At 34.7% G+C, this 22,427-nt stretch overlaps 1 protein-coding gene, 1 long non-coding RNA gene and 1 other non-coding gene across 11 annotated transcripts in view; 1 reads left to right on the forward strand and 2 right to left on the reverse strand.

Moving 5' to 3' along the window:
• The window catches only part of LOC109845502, a 30,981-nt gene extending 16,384 nt beyond the window's left edge, over nt 1-14,597 (reverse strand). The window contains exons 1-9 of one of the 9 annotated variants that reach the window (XR_002248391.1): nt 14,441-14,597; nt 13,707-13,920; nt 13,566-13,623; nt 8,412-8,530; nt 8,174-8,297; nt 7,971-8,090; nt 7,821-7,882; nt 3,538-3,645; nt 3,341-3,443 (exon numbers count right to left, since the gene is read on the reverse strand). This is a non-coding gene — a long non-coding RNA (uncharacterized LOC109845502). Of the gene's footprint in view, nt 1-3,340; nt 3,444-3,537; nt 3,646-7,820; nt 7,883-7,970; nt 8,091-8,173; nt 8,298-8,411; nt 8,531-13,548; nt 13,921-14,440 lie in introns of all 9 variants that reach the window. The other 8 variants (XR_002248393.1, XR_002248389.1, XR_002248400.1 and 5 more) reach the window with 8 other exon arrangements.
• TRNAY-GUA lies at nt 15,630-15,717 on the forward strand. Its single transcript is given in 2 exon segments — nt 15,630-15,666; nt 15,682-15,717. It is a non-coding gene; the product is annotated as a tRNA-Tyr (tRNA).
• Nucleotides 15,868-22,427, reverse strand: part of LOC109829059 — a 9,989-nt gene continuing 3,429 nt past the window's right edge. Inside the window, exons 3-11 of the mRNA XM_020396133.1 lie at nt 20,651-22,427; nt 20,050-20,246; nt 19,905-19,976; nt 19,666-19,818; nt 19,418-19,581; nt 19,115-19,262; nt 18,015-18,137; nt 17,825-17,912; nt 15,868-16,299 (exon numbers count right to left, since the gene is read on the reverse strand). Of these exons, the coding sequence (XP_020251722.1) occupies nt 16,130-16,299; nt 17,825-17,912; nt 18,015-18,137; nt 19,115-19,262; nt 19,418-19,581; nt 19,666-19,818; nt 19,905-19,976; nt 20,050-20,246; nt 20,651-22,427 (2,892 nt within the window). The 3' untranslated portion in view covers nt 15,868-16,129. The remainder of the gene's footprint in view (nt 16,300-17,824; nt 17,913-18,014; nt 18,138-19,114; nt 19,263-19,417; nt 19,582-19,665; nt 19,819-19,904; nt 19,977-20,049; nt 20,247-20,650) is intronic.

Consider the following 22,427-nt stretch of genomic DNA (forward strand, 5'->3'; position numbering starts at 1 on the left):
TTTTATGGGTTTAACCTACGATATTTATCAATTTTCATTCGTTTCGATCCAATAATAATTAATTATACATATTTAAAAATTATGATTTTCATAGGTAATTACCGATGAATTTCAAAATTCATGACTTTCATGGACAACCAACAATTTTTGTCAATTTTCGTTCATTTTGACCCATTAGCAATTAAATTTTATTTCTTTAAAAATATTCTAGGCAAAACCAGCAATATTTGTTAATTTTCTTCACTCGATGGAGAATAAGTATGTGTACCCTACAATTCACAATTTCCATGGGCTTTAACCAACGAATTTTAGCGATTACAATCTATTTGAACCTAACCAACGAATTTCACGAATTTTAGCCATTCATTCGACCTGTTATAGCATGCAAAATAGTTTTAAGTGTTGATCCCATTAGGAGACGACATGTGTCCCACCTTGTGACTAATCAGCTGCATTCAAAGAGGGATGACTCGAGTAGCTGCGATCGACCCAATAGTTTGGCAACTTGCGAAGCCGACTGAAAAGGCAATACTTGTCGACCTACCCATAAGTTCAAGACGAAAAGCATCCTCACTCGGCCTACTACTCCAATCGACTCCACTCCCTATTGTCATTCGGTTCCAGGCCGACAACTTGCGAGGCCAACCTAAAAGTGGTGATTGCCGGCCTCTAATGAGACGAGTCGGGCGGCGGTGTGTCCTTGAGCCTCGCCGATAGTCGGTTGTCGTCACCTTAAATGCGTGGTTAGAATCATCATTTGCTCTAGCCCCCAAGTCTTTATGACCCATCCGACCTCGTCAACACTATACGCCTCCTTGTCACCCTCACATTAAATACCTGGATGACTCAACCCCTTCAACGGCCGACACCTGTAAAGTAGATGATGACTAGGCCGCCAGCTTGACTCGATCAAAATTACCTATCTGCCCTTCCGACCTACTATAAAAGGTAACTGTCTAGGGTAACGCAAGGGGTTTCTAAGCAATTCTGAACAACTTTCTTTATTTTATCTATTACTTCTCCGTTCAAGCTTAAATACTGACTTGATCGTCGGAAGAACCACCGAAGATCCTAACTCGGACCTATCACCATTGTTTTAAATATCTCTGACATAGACCGATATATCCTCTGATATATACTTTTACAAGGCTTTCCACAACCAATATGATCTCTAAATACCCTTCACCGCTTTTTGGCTATTTTGGGCGACATATACCCCCGATATGACCGATATATCGACCGATATATCTTTTTAATGGCTTGTCACAAAACAACATACCATAACTAGCAATTTTTGGGTGAGATATCATCACTTTTTTTCCTATTATATCAAATGACATTTTCCCCTAAAAAATCAGACCAAATGTAGCACCATTGACTTGTACTTTTGTTTGTTTTACAAGGTTGAATAGTGATCCTAAACATATATTATTTACATTTGATATGCTTAGATTTCATTAAGTATGTTCAGATTACATTTTAGTGCATTATACTATATATGCAAATATCCTTTGGGTGAGATATCATCACTTTTTTTCCTATTATATCAAATGACATTTTCCCCTAAAAAATCAGACCAAATGTAGCACCATTGACTTGTACTTTTGTTTGTTTTACAAGGTTGAATAGTGATCCTAAACATATATTATTTACATTTGATATGCTTAGATTTCAATAAGTATGTTCAAATTACATTTCAGTGCATTATACTATATATGTAAATATTCATTATGGCATTTCGATATTTACCACATATCCCCGATATTTCTCCGATATCCGCAATCCAATATAAATTTTGGTCATCCGATATTTTCCCCATATCTGATATTTAAAACCTTGCCATCACGAGTTCTTCATGTGCAGGATAGAACATCTGGCACGGAAACCAACAATTTGAGGAAGCTTGAGGACCCTAACACCCCCGTAATCTAAAGATAAACCCCCTATTTGATAACTGACATCAACACGACCTAATGACATTTAACCATGAAAACATTAAAATTCGCAGTTTTAATGAGTTAGAACCCACGATTTTGGCAATTTTAGTTTATTTCATCCCCATTATGAGCAACTGCCAAAAAAATCGTGATTTTCATGGTTTACAACATAAGATTTTTTTTTTAACTTCATTTGCTACATTAAAATAATGTGTACTTCAACTTTTGCAATTGTTATGGACTATTACCAAAGATTTCCAAAATTCATAAATTACATAAATTATAAACCATGGTTTTTATCAATTTTCATTCATTTTAACCTAATGGCAATTAACTTTTCTTTCTTCAAAAATAGCAATTTTCATGGGCTATATAACCAATATTTTTTGAAAAAACTTGTTTCTGGAGCAAATGGCAACTAAGTACATACATCAACTTTGTGATATTCATAGGCTATATGGTCCATGATCTATCATTTTTGTTCAGTTCAACCCAAAAGCAATTAATTGTGTGAACTTCAACATTCACGTTTTTCATGGGCTACAACCCGCATTTTATGTCCAATATCATTTCTTCAAACTCATGACATTTATCTATGACAACTTCACATTTTGCCATTTTGATGAGTAAGAACCACGATTTTGGTTCATTTCGTCCCAATGTCAAGAAATTATGCGTCCCTAAAAATTTCCAATTTTCATTGGCTATAATCTCCGGATTTTTTACAATCTCCATTCATTACGGCCCAATGGCAACTAATAATGCACACTTCAAAATCTGTAATTCATGGGCAATTACCAAAGATCTTCAAAATTTGCAAATTTCATATGCTATAATAACCCCCGAGTTTTGTCAATTTTTATTCATTTCAACCCAATGACAATTAAGTTTTCTTTCTTAAAAAAATCATGATTTTCATAGGTGATCTGACCCATGATTTTTGTCAATTCTTGCTTTTCGACCCAATAGAAACCAAGTTTTAGTTTCAAAATTTGTGATTTTCATGAGGCCCATGTTTTTCGTCCATTTTTGTTCGTTTTGACACAATAGCAATTAATTGTGTAAATCACAATTTTCATTCGTGTTTTGCCAAGGTTTTTCTTACAAGTAACTACTGGCTTAAACATGTATTCCATGTTAAGCCTAATTTTAGATGTGTATAGTATTTAGTTTCTTGAAGAAGGAAACAAGTAGACTAGATAGAGAATAGTTTTGGTAAAGTGAGGCGGTACAGACAAATATTTAGGCAGGTGAGCAGATAAGGAGACTCTGGTGGCTTATAGCAAAACATAATGAAGTTAGAAGATGCCTATTTATTTGAGGTTCAAAATACCTTTAAACGCATATAATGAGAATGTAATGGTATATGATACTTCTACAAAGAGAAAGTAAACAGTGGATACCATTGAGAATCATTAAGTGATGGCATTTTGCTGATTTGCAACAGCCATAATGCTATTATTTCCTCACGACTTCAGTCCAATGCAACATGTACTTACCAAGAATCTAGCACAAAGATTTATTTTATTATCAGATATAAACTAGAAATAAAGATGAACCTTGAACGACAAAATAAATTCAAGAGTATACACATGCCCACCATGCTTAGCTTCAGCCCAAGCAAGCTCAGGTGTGCCAGCCAAGGAATAGAGAACAGCGGGAGCTCCTTCCCTGCAGGCAGGAGCATTGTGATGCAGGTAGCCACATTCTGCCATTTTAAAAAAGAAATTATTATACTTCCAGAAAAATAAAAGAAGTCTACCAAGATACTGATGTACATGAAGACAAGTCAATCCCATATGAAGGCTCCTAACCACTTCAGATTCTTCTCTCATATCTTCCATGCTGGACTTTTCTTCGCTACCCGGCCTCACTGATGTCCCTATTGGTCAATCACTAGATTGAACCCACTTTTTTACAAAACAAAGAGTTTTGAACTTTTTTTTATTAAATTTCAAGACTACCACCTTCATAAGATTCTCCGATGACCTTTCCCTTTCTACCTACATATCAAGGACAAGTAAGCCCTATGAGTGCTTGCTCCATTAATGACCCATCTGTCTGTTTACATTGGTCACTGTAAGAAATGATATCCTCTAATAAAACTTATTTTGTCTAGCGCTTACAGATTGAACACGGCGTCAGTCATATGCATGTAAATTCTAAGGTCATAATTTTCAGGTATCTGCTTTATTTGAAGATAACAGGACATAATCCAAGCCTTTATCTATTAAAACGGCATCAATTTTTATCATAATTGTAATCTAACACTAATCTCTAATCTCTATTAATCAGGGCAATTGAGCAGACAAACTAAGCGGAGTTGAGCGGGCAAACAAACAACAAGAGGCACTTGCATTAAAGCACTAGCGATTTTCATGAGCAATAAGCCATCATTCTTGACAATTTCCTTTCTTTGTTCCAATGACAAATAAGTATGTGTACTTCAAAATTCATGATTTTGATGGATTGCAGTCCACGATTTTTTTCCTTTTTGTTCATTTCGATCCAGTAGCAACTAATTGCGTGAACTTTTAATATTCGCGATTTTCTTGCCCTATAAGTCTATACCCATGATTTTTGTCCATTATCGTTTTTTAACCAAATGGCAATTATTTAAGACTACTTCAAACTAGATATAATAATTATAAGAACTTCAAATTTCGAGATTTTCATTGGGCACGATTTTGGTCAATTTTCAAACTCACGACTTTCATGTGCAATAATTGTCAAAATTCTTGAATTTCACCCATGATTTAGGTCAATTTTTTGTCATTTCAAACCAATAACAATTAAGTTTTTTCTTCAATAATCGCAATTTTCATGGGCTATAACCAACTTTTTTTGTACTTTTTTTGACCCAATCACATGAAAGTATGTGTGACTTAAAATTAACTCGTGATTTTTGTCCCTTTTTTTTGTTTCGACTTAATGGCAATTGTAGTGCATACATAAAAATTCGCAACTTTCGTAGGTTAATTGACCGTTTTTGTACATTATCATTTATTTCGACCCACTAGCAATTGAATATGCATAGTTCAAAATTGAAAATTCTATAAGCTATGACTTAGGATTTTTGTTAATTTCATTTACTTTTTACCCAATGAAAAATATGTATGCGTGCCTTAAAATTCACGATTTTTATTAATTTTATTCGTTACAACCAAAATTTTAAATATCGATTATTGGAGACTTATTGGACGGTCAAAATCCATATCGGATAGCGGATAGCGGGATATATAGGGAATAAATAGTATTTATCGGAGTGACATTAGCAGATGTTGATATCACTGATATACATAATATAATACTCTAAAATATAATTTAACCATACCAAAATGTAAATAATTATGTTTAGGATCGCTAACCAATGGTAAAAACTCGAGTCGGGTCGGATATAAAGTTTCTTGAATAGGTGTCTGTTGACCGAAATAAAAAATTCGAACAAAATGCCGATAATTCCGATTTTTGGGTCAACAATATCGGCTGATAACTCACTTTATCGCCGTATTATCGGCGATAAACATCCAAAAATGATAATTGATTTAGAATTGAACTTATCATAACCGAAGGCCCCCAAAACCGATAAATCGCCGATAATATCGGTTTATCGGCCAATATTTAAAACATTGTTTACAACCCACGAATTTTGTTCATTTTCGTTTGCTTCGACCCAAATACATTTAACTAAGCATATTTCAAAAATTCATGATTTCATGAGTTATAACCTCACAATTCTAGTATATTTTCATTTGTCTCAACTCAATGGCAATTAAATTTTCTTTAATAATTTTCATGGGCTAACTCATGGTTTTTGTCAATTTTCATTCTTCCAGACAATGACAAATAAGTATGCACGCTATTAATTTGATATTTTCATGGGCTATATTCTATGATTTTTATCCTTTCACTCAATGACAATTACCTAAGCATGTAATTCAAAGTTTGCGATTTCATGGACTCCATGGGCTATATTCCATGATTTTCGTTCCATTTTCGACTACATGACAATTAAATAAGCTAGGCATATACTTCAAAGTTTGCGATTTCGTATGTTCTAAACCAATATCAATTAATTGTGCGAACTTCTATTCACGATTTTCATGCCTATTAACCTATGATTGTTTGTTCATTATCGTTAATTCGATCCAATATCAATTAATTATAACTACTTCAAGATTCTCAATTTTGATAGGTTATAACTCAAAATATTAGGAATTTTTGTTTGTTTCATCCGAATAGCAAGCAATTATATGCACTTCAAAATTTGCAATTTTCATGAGTTGTAACCCTTTATTTTAGTCTATTTTCGTTAGTTTCGACCTAACGGCAATTGAATTTTCTTTCATCAAACATTGTGATTTTCATGGGCTAAACCACGATTTGTCAATTTTCATTCTTCGATCTAATGACAAAAGTATGTGTACTTCAAAATTTGTGATTTTTGCATATTTCCATTTGTTACGATCCAATGGCAACAAATTATGTGTTTAAAATTCGTGATTTTTATGGGCATATAACTCACGGTTGTAACCGATGATTTTGTCCATTTTTATTTGTTTTGACTAAATGACAATTAACTAAGCATACTTCAAAGTTCGCAATTTCACGAGCTATGACTCATGATATTTACTCATTTTTTCAGTTCAATCTAATGACAATTAATCATGCATACCAAACAATCGCAATTCGCATGAGTAACCCAAAATTTTAGTGTATACTTTTGGTAGTTTCAACCCGGTATAAATTAAATTTTCTATCATAAAAAATCACGATTTTCATCAACTATATTCTACATTTTGTGTCTATTTTAATTCTTCAGCCAATGCAAATAAATACTCATTCTACAAAATTCGTGATTTTCATGGGCCGTCGTTTTTTACTTTTGTCCATTAATGTCGCTTCAATCCAGAAGCAATTAATTGTGCAAACTTCAATATTCAAGATTTTCATACGCTATAACCCTAGATTTTTGCTCATTATTAGTTGTTCAACACAATGATAATTAATTATGACCACAAACGTCTCGATTTTGATAGGTTATAACTCACAATTTTGGCAATTTTTGTTCATTTCGTCCCAATGACAAATAATTATACATAATTCAAAGATCACAATTTCCATAGCTACCTACTAGATTTTTCAATTTTCATTCGTTTCAACCAATAGCATTTAATTACGCGTACTTCAAATTTTGCAATTCGTGATTTTCATAATTTGCAATTTTCATAAGCTATGACCTACGATTTCTATCCATTGTTGTCTCTTTTGGCCTAATGACAGTTAATTAGATACACAACTTCAAATTTGTAATTTTCATGAGTTAACCCACGATTTTGTGCATTACCATTTGTTTCGACCTAATGGAAACTATATTGCATACTTCAAAAATTGTGACTTTTTTGGCTATAACCGAACAACTAACCAAACCGATCGAAGTTTAGTAATTTAGTTTTCAAAATAATGTTTAGTTTGAAACCAAACCAACCGAACCCCTATTGAAATTGCAACCTCGCACCAATTCTTAGCTCTTGTCACAAAATAAATTAAGTTAGTAGATTTTAAATTTGAGCCCATATGAGACACATAATCATAGTCCACAGATCCCTGTTGATATCCATATACAAACAAACATATTGATTGATAAATTAAAAGTTTAGTGGTGCGTTCAGCTCTATATATCTCTATTACATGTGGATTCATATATTTTGAATAGGCTTGCATGAGGTGATGTAGTTACAGATTTTTGTAGCTACGGTGCAGTTTAAAATTCAATAACTGTTGGGCTTGGCTTTCTGACTCATACATTACATATGGTTCTAGGCGTTTGGCAAAAGAATTCGTTCAGAATTATAGTGACAGTAAGGCAAATATCCAGGGTACCTCAATCCCAAACCAAACCAACCGATAGAACTGAACCGAACCGAACCGATGGAACAACATATCTGCCACAAAGAAGGGAATATTTAACTGGCTGAATAGTAGAGTTTGTATTCAGTTTGATCGTTAGAAATTATAGGACAGTACTAATACCGTCCGGACCCAACCCCGTACCGAAACCTGGACTTGACCAGTACAACCCGCTTATGAGTTAGAAAGAGAAATTAGCATATGCCACCTGAATGTAATGATAAAGCCTTGGAATGAAGAAACCTGCCAATAAGAAAATATATCAGAACCAGAGTTATATAATTTTGCCATAGTCATAGAAATCTAGTCTGATTAAAATAAACTACCTGCTTGCCATTTTTGAGCTCAATCCAATCATAACACGAGTATGAATCTTTTTTTCACACTTAACTGACAGATCCAACTATTCCTGGGTATGAACAGTCGCCTCACGAGAATATGTCATAAGACCTGGAGAGAAGGTAAAAGAGGGAACATAATCAGAATCATGTTCACCAAAGTATCAGTAGTTGAGTTTATATATAATGACCCAAATCAGAAGTAAGATGTAAAACTATTAAATACCAATTTAGTGAATGTTGTTAATACTGCTGACATAACAATTTCCCTCACACGACTACAAAACGGCATCCTTCAAACTGCTAGATGCCTCTTTCGACATCCTTCTTTTTTACAATATGAACCTGAAAACCACACGTACAAAAAGCAAGAAGAAGTAAATAAATAAATAAATAACACCAAGAGATGGTATTGAGAATATTAATGTACATTGAGAGACAAATGAAAAATAACATACTACGAAAAAACGAGTACGCAAACCAGCAGCAAGAAGTGCATGTAAGTGCGCACGCGTGAGCAGGGGCAGGTGGATAACAAAGAAAAAGAGAAGAATGCGTAAAACAGGAAATAAAACTATAAAAGAATTTCAGGTTTGGTTCTTATCTAGGGAAAAACCTACAGCACATTGCAGTTAAAAGTTCAGAAGATAATTTGCTTTCTCCATTATCAAGAATGAGGAGTTAATCAATATGAAGTTTGAAAGATCTTAAAATGGGGAAAATAAAAAAGAAAAGAAAACATAATCAAGTTGGGGAAATATAAATATATACAGCTGAATAACCATCTTAATTTTTCAAAATTAAGTTCCGATAACATTGACAGACTAATAGGTATTTCCTTATCACTCTCCCTCCTGGGAAAGTGGTGGAGGCTAGCACACATCTTAGAGGAGAGGAGGAGGTTATGATCGATGCCAAGCCTGTAAAGTTAATTAATTAGGGAAAATTGTTGCTAGCCCCCAAAATAACAAATTTTATTTGTCCCACTCCCAAGACTTTTTCAACACCCCAATAACTCCCAAAATTAAATTTTGCAAACAATCAAACCCCTCAAGCTCACATGTGTCCTCATCAATGTACTTTATTTTCAAAAATCCCAAAATGCCCCCTCCTTCCTCCTCCCTCCTCCCTTAAAATAAAAAAAGCCCTAAACAATTCAATTTCTTTCCTCCGCTCCAACCTCCATCGCTGATCAACAACGATGGAGTTCGTCCCTCCTTTGAACCTTCGACAGTCTCCTGTGCCACCACCCTCACCTCCCCCAATGGCGGATTCCATAACGACAAGAGTAAGAGTGTGGCATCTCCATCGGCTACATCGGCTACAGCCGTAAACTAGGCCCATCAATTTTGGAGATAGGTGTCGATGAGGGAGTCAAGTGCCCACTTGGATCTGAGTTGGCAGGAGATCTGGGCGCCGGTGGTGTGTTGGGATTCCCACCATTGCTCGTGCAGTTTTGAGATGTGAATTGGGATGATTCAAAGAAGATATTTGAGTAGTTAATGGAGTTTGCGTCTGATTTCAATGTTCTCTGAAAATTAATGGTAAATTGAACAAAAAAATAGGCTAAAATATAGAATTATAAGTTTAGGCTACAATTTGAACAAAAAAATAGGCTAAAATATAGAATTATAAGTTTAGGCTACAGTCATCTTAACTTTGTAATCCAGTATAAGCTTCCATTGAACAATGGGTGGAATACATTAGTGGAATGTTATGTAATGCATTTTTTATTTTTGAGCAATAAATATTTTCAGCTATTTCCTCTGTTCCTCCTCTTTCTATTTCTATCTTTTTTTTTAGTTCATGAGTTTCAATATTTTAAAGTATTTTGGTTGAACATTCAAAGATAAAGAATCAGCTATGAATTTTGTAACTTAGTTGCTAAACTTATGACTTAGGTGTTAATCTTATAGGTTAGTTGTTGATCTTATGAGTTAGTTGTTAAGGTTTTGTGTTTGTTGTCAAGCTTTTTCATTAGTTGTTAAGCTTAATCGTTTGTTGTTAAGTTTTTTCGTTAGTTGTTAAGTTTATGCATTGATTGTTAAGCTTATGTATTTATTGTTAAGTTTTTTTGCTAGTTGTTAAGCTTATGCATTTGTTGTTAAGCTAATAGACATTTGTTTCGTTTTTTCGTCAGTTGTTAAGCATAGTCATTAGTTGTTAAGCTTATGCATTAGTTGTTAAGCTTAGACGTTAGTTGTTAAGCTTAGACGTTAGTTGTTAAGATTTTGCGTTGGTTAAGTTTTTCGTTAATTGTTAAGCTTATGCGTTGGTTGTTAAACTTTTTTGTCAGTTGTTAAGCTTATGTGTTGGTTGTTGAGTTCGTCGGTTCTTAAGCTTATATGTTGGTTGTTAAGCTTATGTATTGATTGTTAAGCTTTTTCATCAGTTGTTAAGCTTATACATTGGTTGTTATACTTAAGCATTATTTGTTAAACGTTTTTATCAGTTGTTAACCTTATGCACTAGTTGTTAAGTTTATGCATTAGCTAAGATTTTTTGTTAGTTGTTAAGCTTATGCATTGATTGTTAATTTTTTTCAGTTATTAAGCTTGTGCGTTACTTGTTAAGGTTTTCACCAGTTGTTAAGCTTATACGTTAGCCGTTAAGCTTATATATTTGTTGTTAAGCTTGTTCATCAGTTATTAAGCTTATCCATTGATTGTTAAGCTTATGCGTTTGTTAAGTTTTTTATTGGTTAAGTTTATGTGTTAGTTGTTAAAGTTCCGTTTGGATACCATTGTGTTTTACTTGTTTTCATGGTGTTTTTACCAAAAACAAAACACCATGCGTTTGGAAACCATTGTGTTTTTTGAGCTAAATTATCCTCAAACTAAAAACACAACACTTGCTTCAAAACACGTAAAAGATGTTTTAAGTTTGGTGCTTTGGTTGAGTTTGAGAATGTGTTAATATAATATCTAACATAATATATAAAATGTAATTAACATAGAGTTATTATCAACATGTTTATTATACTATACTATATTATAATTAATCTAATATATTAGTAATATTTATTAAATAATATAAAAATATAATAAATAAAATATCTTATATAATAACATATTAAATACTAGTATTTAATATGTTAACAATGTATGATATAATAATAAAATATAAATAAACTAATAAAAATAAATAAAAAAGTTATTGATAATAAATAATGATATAATAATATACTACACAATAGTATAATCGCTATAATATTATTAACTTTTTAATAAATAAACTGTAATAAATTAATAATTATAAAATATTATATAATAGTAACATTTAATAATAACATAACAATATAATAATAATACTATAATAACATATTGTATAGTAAATGTAATATTAATAACATACTAGTAATAACATAATATTAACATTATTAATAATATTATTTTATATGAATAATAATATAATATTATATTATATTAATAATAGTATAATATTATATTAATAATAAAATAACATTATTATAAAAATATTAATATAATATATAACAATAACAAATTGATATACCAAAATAATTAAATATATAATTATTTAAAAATAATATGTAATAATTATAATATAATATAACTCATTAAGTACAATATAATATTATAATACATTATATAATTTTATATTGCATTATATTTAATACTTCTAATACTATAATAATGTAAACTAAATATTATAATATTTTATTTATAATATATTTTCTTTAATTAATATATAATATATTAATAATGTGTTTAATACTAATGTTGTAATGGGTCAAACTAGTGTTGACCAAAAATATTTAACATGATGTTTTAAAAACGTTTTAAGGGAAAACACAACACCATGGTGTTTTTTTACAAAAACGTAACAAAGAAAATACCATGATACCCAAACGAAGCCTAAGTTTTCTCGTTAGTTGTTAAGTTTATGCATTAGTTGTTAAGCTTTTTTGTCAGTTGTTAAGCTTATGCGTTAGTTAAAACTTATTTGTTAGTTGTTAAGTTTATGCGTTGATTGTTAAGCTTATATGTTTTTTATTACTCTTTTTTTCGTCTAGCAATGTTTATGTGTTGGTTGTTAAGCTTGTGTGTTTGTTGTTAAGCTCTTTTCGTCTTGCAATGGAAAGAGGAGGAATAGAGGAAATATCTAAAAATATTCATTAGCTTAAAAATCATAAAATGCATTATATAACATTCCACTGACATTCCTTTACTGAAAAATCATGAAATGCATTCTATCTCCAAACCCAGCCTCATCGTGCCCCCTCCTTTGTTGGGCCCAATCCAGGTCCCGCCACCTCACCTCCGAGGTCCCGGCAATTGCAACCGACATAGTCTTCTCCTTTAACTGCTTGGCCCTTCGCTCGAAGATTTATACATGATGGAGTTGTTTCTCTTAGGCATTTCGTCGAACAGTTGATCTAAACTTATAAGTGTTGGTGCTAATCTCCCGCTACATTTGATCTTGTGATGAGGTCAAGGCCTTGAAATCAAAAGGGAGATCGTCTTGGGGGGAAGGAGAGGGTGATGGTGTAGGAGGCCATGAAAGGTTGAATGGAGGGGTGAGCTCCACTGTCACCGATCGAAGATAAGAGTCAATGCGGACGAGAGGCAATGAGTTTGTTTTGGGCTATGGGGGACGAGAGGATGATGGTGCATGAGGTCATGGAGTGGCGAGAGAAAACAAAGAAAGGATGAGAAGTTGTTGGTAATGGCTATGGAGTGGGGAGAGAAAAGAGAGGATGGAGATGATGATGACGAGAGAGAGAGAGAGTGTGTGTGTGTAAGATTAAGCAGCCCACATGGGCTATAACTAGGGGTAAAGTGGGGAATGCAAAACATTTGCTTAGGTGGCACTAAAGTTAGGGGTTAGAAGCATTACAAAGTTGATTGAGGGGGTTTTTAGGGTGTTGAAAAAGTCTAGGAAGCGGGATAAATAAAATTTGTTATTTTGGGGGCTAGAAGCAATTTTCCCAATTAATTATGCATCAGACGAGTTCAACGAAGACAAATATCTAGGGATAGCAAAGAAAAGTTAGGCTAGAGACATAGGCATGTTTTGGCTATTTTGCATCCAGTCGATCAATCTAGACATGTTTTTGGCTGTTTTGCACCAGACAGAAAAACCAGAACTTACACAGAGCCCACACACTGAGTCTAGTTTCCTGGAGAGTCAGCTTTACATAAAAGCGTTAGCACGTCTAATTTTCTTTTTAGTTTTTTATAAAAGAAACATTGTAAGTTAACATCTTGGCATCCAGAGTTTGAAATATAACTACCAATTTGATTATTCAGGCAAAGCATCATCTACACAACAAGAGAATTCAAAATATCACTATTTAACAGCTGACAGAATCACTTGTTTAAGTAACAGTGCAAAATAATTACAGCTTACGGTGTTGTACTTTGAAACTTGAACCACTCTTATCAGACTATCTTCTTCTTCACGTCCACTGCAGTGTTCTGATACAACAACAGACAGTTGCAACACATAAGCACAAGCTAAAGTAGGATAATAAAATGCTTACTGCTGTGATGATGTCAACTATTTTCTGGAGCAAAAGTTCAGAGTAGAGTCAGGGTGGCGTGAGCAGCTCGTCCAACTTTTCGAACACGAAATCACGGTCCGTCCTACTTGACCTCGACCTCTTCTTTCTCTCAAGCCTCTAGTAATTTTCATTCCTCCTCAGTAATGGTCTCTGAGATGAGGGAGGCATCACCATTCTTAGCTTCTAGCTCAGGAAAGGTTTCAGTGATTCCCTGATATTAAAAAAAACTATTAAACATGAAAATGTCAAGAAAAAAACAAGGAAGAAAATGCAAACTCCAATTTGGGGGGAAATGAAAACGCAGTGCGTGATTGATGAGCCCTAAAACAGTTAAGTTTATAACTTTGAAATGAAATCTGCAGCATTTTCTTATAAAGCAGTGATCTTTACAGATTAGGAAGTATTTCGAAAGAAAATGGAGAAAAAACGAGAAGTCCGAAAAATACAAGAAAGGAGGGCAAGTTTCTCGTTCTAAGTCTACCCTGAAATTTGCAAAAAAAAAAATGAAAACATTTTGAAAGAAAACAAAACCCTAGATTTTTCACAAATTGGGAATTACAACCGAAAACAACAAAAACTAAACGAAAAGTTCACCAGAAAGGAGGAAATTTTCCCTCCGTATCTCCCCTAAAATTCTTATTCTTAATTTTGCAAAAGGTTCGAAAGAAACCAAAACCCTAGAGTTCTTTATGATAAACAACGGATTAATAAAGCCTGACAAAATAAAATACCTGACCTTTGGCTCTGAACTCTTGAACCCTAACCCTGGACGAAGCCTCGATCGAACTCTGAATGAAGAAGAAACCGAAGGAGGATTGCATCTCCTGCGTTTTTATAGCCGGCGGTTCCTTCTAGCGTCGGAATGACGCGCCGCGGAGAATTATAAAATAAAAATGACGCTACGCGGAGAAACGAAAACGAGTCAAACATATTTTAATAATATTCTGAGTGGGGCCAAATAAATGTGAGTTACCGAAATTACCCTCCTATCTGGGTCCATGACGTTCCAATTATTAAGCTAGTCACCTCGCACGAACATAACTACACATATAGCTACTATTCTAAAGGGGGGCACTAGAGGCATAACTTGTGCTACAGTACAGGGGTGCATTTGAGATTTATTTAAAAATCTCAAGTGGGCCCCATGTACTGTAGCTGAGAGAGGGAGGTGTGTCCCAACGTGTGGCACAATGTGTGCCTCTAGTGTTTTCCTATTCTAAAACAAAAACTTTTTTCTTCTCCTCCATGTAATAATCTCATTTATCAATAGTGATTAAAGAAACCTCATTTATTGATATGTTACATTCAATAGTGATTAAAAAATCATTTATCAATTAAAATTATAAGCTCACAAAAGTAACCTGTAATTTAGTCATCGCACAAGAGTCTGCCACCAAATCTGATCAGCAATAAATTAGTAAATGATACAGGCTTCTCTCTCGCTGCTTTGTCTATCTCCCCTTTTTATGGCTCTTAAGGACTTAAATTTTAATTATTTTATGGAGTAGAGAGTTAGTTTAACTTTCAAACAAGAGTTCTGGTTTCAAGTTTTTGCTAGCAATATTTGACATAAGCTTAAACTTAATTATGAACTACATATTTATGAATACTTATCAAATTATTGGATTTTGATAATTAAAAAAAAAGGGTTGCCTTGAAATAGAGAGAGGAGGTAGGACGAAAGTTGAAACATACAGGTTGATGCCAAGCTTTTGAAATTGAAAGTAGGTAACTCTCCAGTGTATGACTCTTGATTCTTTCTGCTGGAGCTTTTGTTGTAACCTTAAATAAGGATGGCTATAGCGTTATAGTTGGGCTTCTTGGGTGCAAGGCACTAACGAGCACTTGCAGTTTGCTGACAGACGAGGAGAATGAGAATCAGCATCAGATAAAATGTTCATTATAATCATTTAGGCAAAACCGACCTTAGCTCAGTTGGTAGAGCGGAGGACTGTAGTACGTTTGCAGATAAATCCTTAGGTCGCTGGTTCGAATCCGGCAGGTCGGATTACTTTTAATTAAAATTTTATTTCATCTTCCAAGAGAATTTTGAAGGATGCAAGTAGCCGCTTTAATTCAAGCTCGACCTGATTCAGACCAAGAGCTTAGATCAAGAGTAGACTACCAAACAAACATCTCACAAACACCGCACAAAAACTGAGAGCGTTATGAGCCTGTCATCTTTTATTCACTCAACTACATTGTATTCTACCACAGAACAAAAAAGCAAATACACTGCAATCTTTAAAGTAAAATGAAATCAAGAGAACAAAATATTACTTCTATTCACAAGTGATAGGTCACAATTCTCCTCTTTGCATCCTATGCGAGTACAACCGGTCTCTCTTGAGCCCAAAGGACACGGAAAGGTTAAAAGAGCATCCCTATCGAGACGTCGCTTAATCAACGCGCATGGGTTTTTATAATTTCTGGGGAAGAGAAGCTGCCATAGATCGCAACCTATTTGCAATATCTGAGAAGTTTGGCCTCTCAGATGGCTCAGCTGCCCAGCATTGCTCCATCAAGGATCTCCACTCAGGATCACAAGCTTCAGGAATTGGAGGCCGCAGGGTATTGCTCACAATCCCACCTGTCACAGGACAAGAGAACAAAATATTTACTACTATTTTAAATTATAGAAACCACTGGTTTCACAAAACCGTCTGAACGTTGTGACGTTCTGCACAAATCTCTAAACTTTATAAATTAGAGAAAACATCATGAACTGGTTTTACTAAAATAACATGATTGAGAACAGTAGTTTAAGTCAGAACATGCAATTTTGCCTCCATATACTTCTTACTTTACTACTAAGTTTTTCAGGTCAGGATTGATAGATATTAATAAAGGGTGGTTTAAACCATATTTGAAAAAAAAAAAACCCGTTATAACCCGTTTTGTAACTTAACAGTGCCCTCTTGTTACATTATATAACCATTTAACATGGGCTTTTTTGTTAAATTGCATCTCTATTTAGTATTTAGGATGCGTGGATGCATCTTCACCATCCACATCATTTAAACGCTACCTCTTTTAGTCCTGATCACCATATTCTCTTCCTGCGAATATGCGATCTCTTCGCCTCCTCCAACCCAAACCTTAACTCCTTGCCTCCTCTAAGACTCCACCGGCTACTCCTTTGAGGTAAATTTTTTTATCTTTCAGTTATGTATTGGACATCTTATATTAAATCCTTTAAATAAATAGTGATTTTAAAATTATCTTCCAGATTTTAATACTTCCTATTGTCAATTTACCCTAAATCATATCAAACTTGTTGCTCAATTACTCTACCATTCAACATAATTTTTCAAGATCTACCACAGAATTAGAGTACAACGATAATTAGTGCATTACTTGTGTTAGTAAGATAATTACTTTCAGTTATTTCTTGATTTTGATTAGGTTTTAGTTTTCAGTTTTCAGCTAATACTAAATTTTGTGCGCACAATCTTTGTATATAATTTCTTACTATTGTTATATAGTCATATTTAGTTTAGTTAATTTAGTGAACTTGATTAGGAATTAGAATATTTTTGTAAAGTTAAGTTGGAAGTGTTTGGTTTATTTTAGACTTATTTTTATTGCCTTAAACTTGATGACGTTAACGTATTTGATCATTTGATGATGCTTTTTAGGATGGTAGTTAGTCATATATGACTAACTTTTGTTAAGAATTTGTGATACTATATTTTTTTATTTGATAATTGTGATGTTATGTTTGAAAAGTTTGATGATTCTAAGTGTTAAAGTTATTATGAATTGTTAGTATTTATAAAATATCTAAATAATTAATAAACAATATAACCTACATTATGCGTTACGTTCTTTTGCGTTTTTTTGCTTAACCCTTAACAGGAGGTCAAGCGTTACATAACCCATTTTCGTTTTTCTCAACATTGGTTTAAACATTTTACCCATCATGTCAACTTTTTATGATTTCACAATAGTTTCGAGGGGAATTTGTATAATTTTGAAAGTTGGTGGGTTTTCTCTAATTTATAAAGTTTAGATGATTTCGTGCAAAACACCCACGAGGTTCAGGGGGGTTTTTTTTTTTTTTTTTTTGAAATTTACCCTATAAAGAAATACGCAAGCAGTGGCAATGCTATTACCTATTATGGCTCCATAATGCAGATCAGCATATGGTTCCTCTCCAGTGAGAAGCTCCCACATCACAATGGCAAAAGAGAACACATCAACCTGAAATTAAAAATGCAGCGGGAAGGAAGAAATTAGCAATCGAAACATCATAGATGTTTAGAGAGCAAGCTAAAATGGGCAGGAGGGAGAAAAGGAACAAACCTTATCAGAGACCAGATTGCTACCGCCATTTAGAAGCTCAGGAGCCATCCAGGGAAGTGTTCCTCGCACACCACCAGAAATTAGAGTCTGGCATTTCACTTTGGAAAGGCCAAGATCAGCTACCTGCAGTCCGAAAGAGAAGATAGGTTGAAATTTCCCATAGGATTTTTTTCTAAAAATAGATGTTTTAGCAAAAAAAATTGTCTTTAAATTCTCAGGCAGGTAGATGTCCCTTTAGAACTTAAGGGGATGGAAAGGATTAGCTTGCAAACAAACTATAATTCTTTGACCATGTATAAATAGCACACTCGCATTTATTTCCATGACTAATAATTAGTTGTGTAGAAAGAACAATGAGTTCTTTCTCTATTTTTCTGCTTTGACATCATAAAAAGGTACATTGGACAGAAAATTTTTCAAAGGATACTGAATATTCTAATGCGGCAGTTATCAAAAAATGCAAAAAAAAGACTGCATACTAGCTTGTTAAGAAAGTTATTAGTTTTCTTTTATATTTCTTGTCCACGAGTTTTGATGTACCGCATCAGCAATGCACCATGAATCATATGCATGAACATGGTCCTGATTCAAGGGGGATGGAGTTAATTAGGTATATGCTCTGCCTTTGGCATTTTGAATCATTGGTCTGTTACCAATGTTCACCAAAGCTAAAAGAGGAAAGGGATATCATGTCATGACATATGCACTCATTTCTGAAATTCATGCAAAGAAGTCGAATTATTATTATAATTGAGATCTTACTAATAAATATTTATATGGTCTCAGAGATTAGACATTTTTAACTAATTGTAAGAAGAACATTACAACTCAACCTTGAAGAGTTTAATATTTATAATTTCTGCAGATTTAGTTTTCTTTGAATTGAATTTTTTTAATTCTCTAGTCTTCTCTCTGTACATAACATCAATAAGTTAATAAACAAAATGGCAAGATAAGATCCTCAAGAAACCAAGAATAATATCAACAGAAAAAAGCAAGCCTAAAGTCTCTCTTCACTACCAAATAATTCTCAACCTAGTCTCGAGAAATGGTTAGTAATAAAACAACATTGACCTTTAATAATCAGCCATGAAAAATACCTTGCATATTGGACGTTGAGCATCCCTCAAGTTGACAAGCAAATTGTCACTTTTCAAGTCGAAGTGTATAATATTTTTACCATGCAAGTACTCCATCCCAAAGGCCACATCCATTGCAATGAGAAGGCGTTTCCCATTATCAAGTAACCTGTTAACAACCAAAGATGATAAGTTAGTCGATACTATATAGTCATGCCTTAAGCTCATAAAAGACAACAGTTGCTCGGAAAAGACAACAAATTTTTGGCCTAGATTATCACAGAGTCAACAATCATATATTATAGTAATGAGAGAAGGTCTAACTTGTGATTTTTTTGTAGAGCACGTCGGAGAGAACCGTTAACCATGAATTCAGTTACTGTAGCAAAAGAACCACCGGGTCCATCTAGAACAACTCCATAGAATGCCACAACATTTGGGTGGTGCAAATCAGCAAGCTTGATAGCCTCATTCCAGAAGTCAGCCCTCTGAAGATGTACATTGGCATAATGCATAAACAGCTAAGGAAAATAATAGAAGGAAGAGACACAACTTCAAAAATAAGAACATACCATGCGTTCTTCCTCTGCTGGTTTCCCAGCAAAACATCTGTCATTTATCCTTTTTATTGCAACATCCGAACCCCTCCATTTCCCGTGATACACAGTTCCAAATGTTCCTGAACCCAGTTCTCGTAGCTCTTCGAGGTCACTGTTCTTTATTATCTGAAGTGAAGGATGAACAGACTCAATTGGTAAGAAAATGAATAGATATCAGAAACTGCTGATGAAAAAGAATTCCAGCTGCTAACCTGAAGGTGTCCAATTTCATCTGTTAACGGAAAACCGAAATTCACCTTATCTGCTTGTTTGTTCGTTATGCCCTAATTGCGGTAAAAGTAAGCAACAAAGACAACTGTACAGAGGGCAAAGACAACTGTACAGAGGGTTTTTTCTTTTCTGATCAGATGCTGTCGCCGCACTCTGTACGAGTGTATTTATCTCACCAAATACAGTTTCTCTGTTGGATGGATGAACAGATTCTGGTATCTTGTGTGGAGAAGTGACAGATGTAGGAGGTACAGAGGGCTCAAACACTGCTGCAAATGCTTGCTCAGGTAAACCTTGAACTTCTTGTTTATTGTGATCCTCTCCTATGTACAAAGTAGAGCAGATGAAAGAAAAAGAGAAAGTTAACCACAATTTAGGCCCAATTGTTTTGGCAAAGGTCAACTAAGTACAGAATTAGGTGTGTTCGAGCAGTGGTATCTGAACCCTCTTTTCAGCTAATTTACAACAGCCTATGAAACTGAATAGGTCATTCTACACGCCTTTATAGATTTAAACTTCCTAGGAATAAATGTTCATATTTTCCGAAGGTCTTATTTATGCATAAAATGGTTACAAATGTTATAGTCCTTGCAGGAGTAAGACAATAGATGAGTAGGAATCTAAGCCCACTAATTTGTTATGTGTATTCTGTTAAAACAACAGGGTACATTGTACACAGAAATTAAGGCTCACCACAAGAAAACAAAAATGAAAGAATATTTCTAACCTTGTTTGTGCCGTACTGACTCCGTGATCAGGTCCTTGTTTTTGGAACTTTGTAGGTGGTCAAATCCGTCTTCTGCAACCATAGCTAGTTCTGAACCTTTGCTAGTTACCAAAGGATTCTCAGTGCACAGATCCTTAGGGGAAATGGATTCTTGGCTAGGCATTTTGCTAATACTTGGGAGCAGTAGGTGCATATCCCCCAGAATATTTCGAGGATCCTGGTTGCAGAATAATGAGTTCGATGGGACTGGCCCTTGAAACTGTTCTACATGGCCACTGCTGTCACCAGAATTTGAAATTTGACTTATAACAGTACCATTTAGAGGGACAGCTATGTTGTTGAGTGGATCCTTAAGATGGAACAAAGAAGCCTCATATTTCTGGCCTCCAACAGGCACCATATTGACAGAATCGTTATTATCGTAGGCAGGAGTAATGCCATAAGAGTATGCTGGCACCAGAAACAATCGTTCATTTTGAATGTCTGAGCGAACCACCATTTCTTGATTATAAGATATCAAAGGTCCATGATTAGCCATAACAGTTGATGCCTGGCTGGTATCAGAAGACTGCAGAGACTGCAAGTGCGTAAAGACCATTGAGGAGGGTGGCATCTGACTGGTTAGTCGAACAGAGTTTCTCTGTGGAACAAGTCCAGCATCAATAAAGGCATTCCCAAGATAAACTGCATCGCCTCCAGCTTGTAACCTGAATCCTTGATTGTTATATGCAGCAAGTGAATGGTGTCCAGGCTTTAAATCCATGGAGGGAGGTGGGAGATGAGTTACTGGTCTAAAAGAGTTTCCATTGGGAAAAACTGCAGGCATCATGTAAGAATTACCAAGAAACACTGGATTCCCTTCAACTTGCGATTTGGTCGCATGAGTGTTCTCTGTTACCAATGAGTTCTCACGCTTTAGTACAGGGACACCACGATCAACTGTGGCTTCTGTTCTGGGATGCTCTGTGATCTCTGAAGGTTTAGATGTACTCACTATCATGCCACTTATAGGTCTAACATTTTCAAGTGTTTCTGGAGGAGAAACTCCATTTGAAGGTGCAGCTGCAGGGAGATTTCCATTCTTGACTATGCTAAAATTTCCATTGGAGGCCTCTGAAGGTCCAGATGTACTAACATGGAGACTCTCCATCATACCATTTATAGGTTTAACATTGTCATGCGTTTCTGGTGGAGAACCTCCATTTGGAAGTGCAGCCGCATGGAACTTTCCATTCTTGACTATGCTAAAATTTTGATTAGTAACCGGATCTTGCTTAACCAGATGATTATGTGGTGCCATATTCTGCATCAATGGCTGAAAAGGATCAGGAAAATGGGATAGTGGAAGATTAGCGGCCCCTGCATAAGATGTTTGTGTGTCAACAGGCAACCCAACCGCAGTTGGCACATTTGGATTAACTAGAAGTCTATCATCGTCATGCAGTTGTGACTGCTTGGGAAATTGGCTGTATCCATAGTTCACAAATTGAGATGAAGCGGCCATGCTATCGGCCTTGGGTTCCACCATGTTCACTGTCAAGGCTCCAGAGATTGCGTTATTGGGAACCAAAACTTTAGTAGGATCAAGAGCTTCTACTTTTGGATGCACTAGCCTCTCTTTCTCAAGGGGATGTGATATATCGTGGGTGAACCCACTGGCTCCAAACTGACCCTTGGTTTCCACCATGTTTTCTGTCAAGGCTCCGCTACCTGCGTTATGGGGAATCAAAACTTTAGTAGGATCACAAGCTCTCTCGTTGTCATGTGATTGTGGCGG

Source organism: Asparagus officinalis, chromosome 1, assembly GCF_001876935.1.
Source record: "Asparagus officinalis chromosome 1, Aspof.V1, whole genome shotgun sequence".
Taxonomy (NCBI): Eukaryota; Viridiplantae; Streptophyta; class Magnoliopsida; order Asparagales; family Asparagaceae; genus Asparagus; species Asparagus officinalis.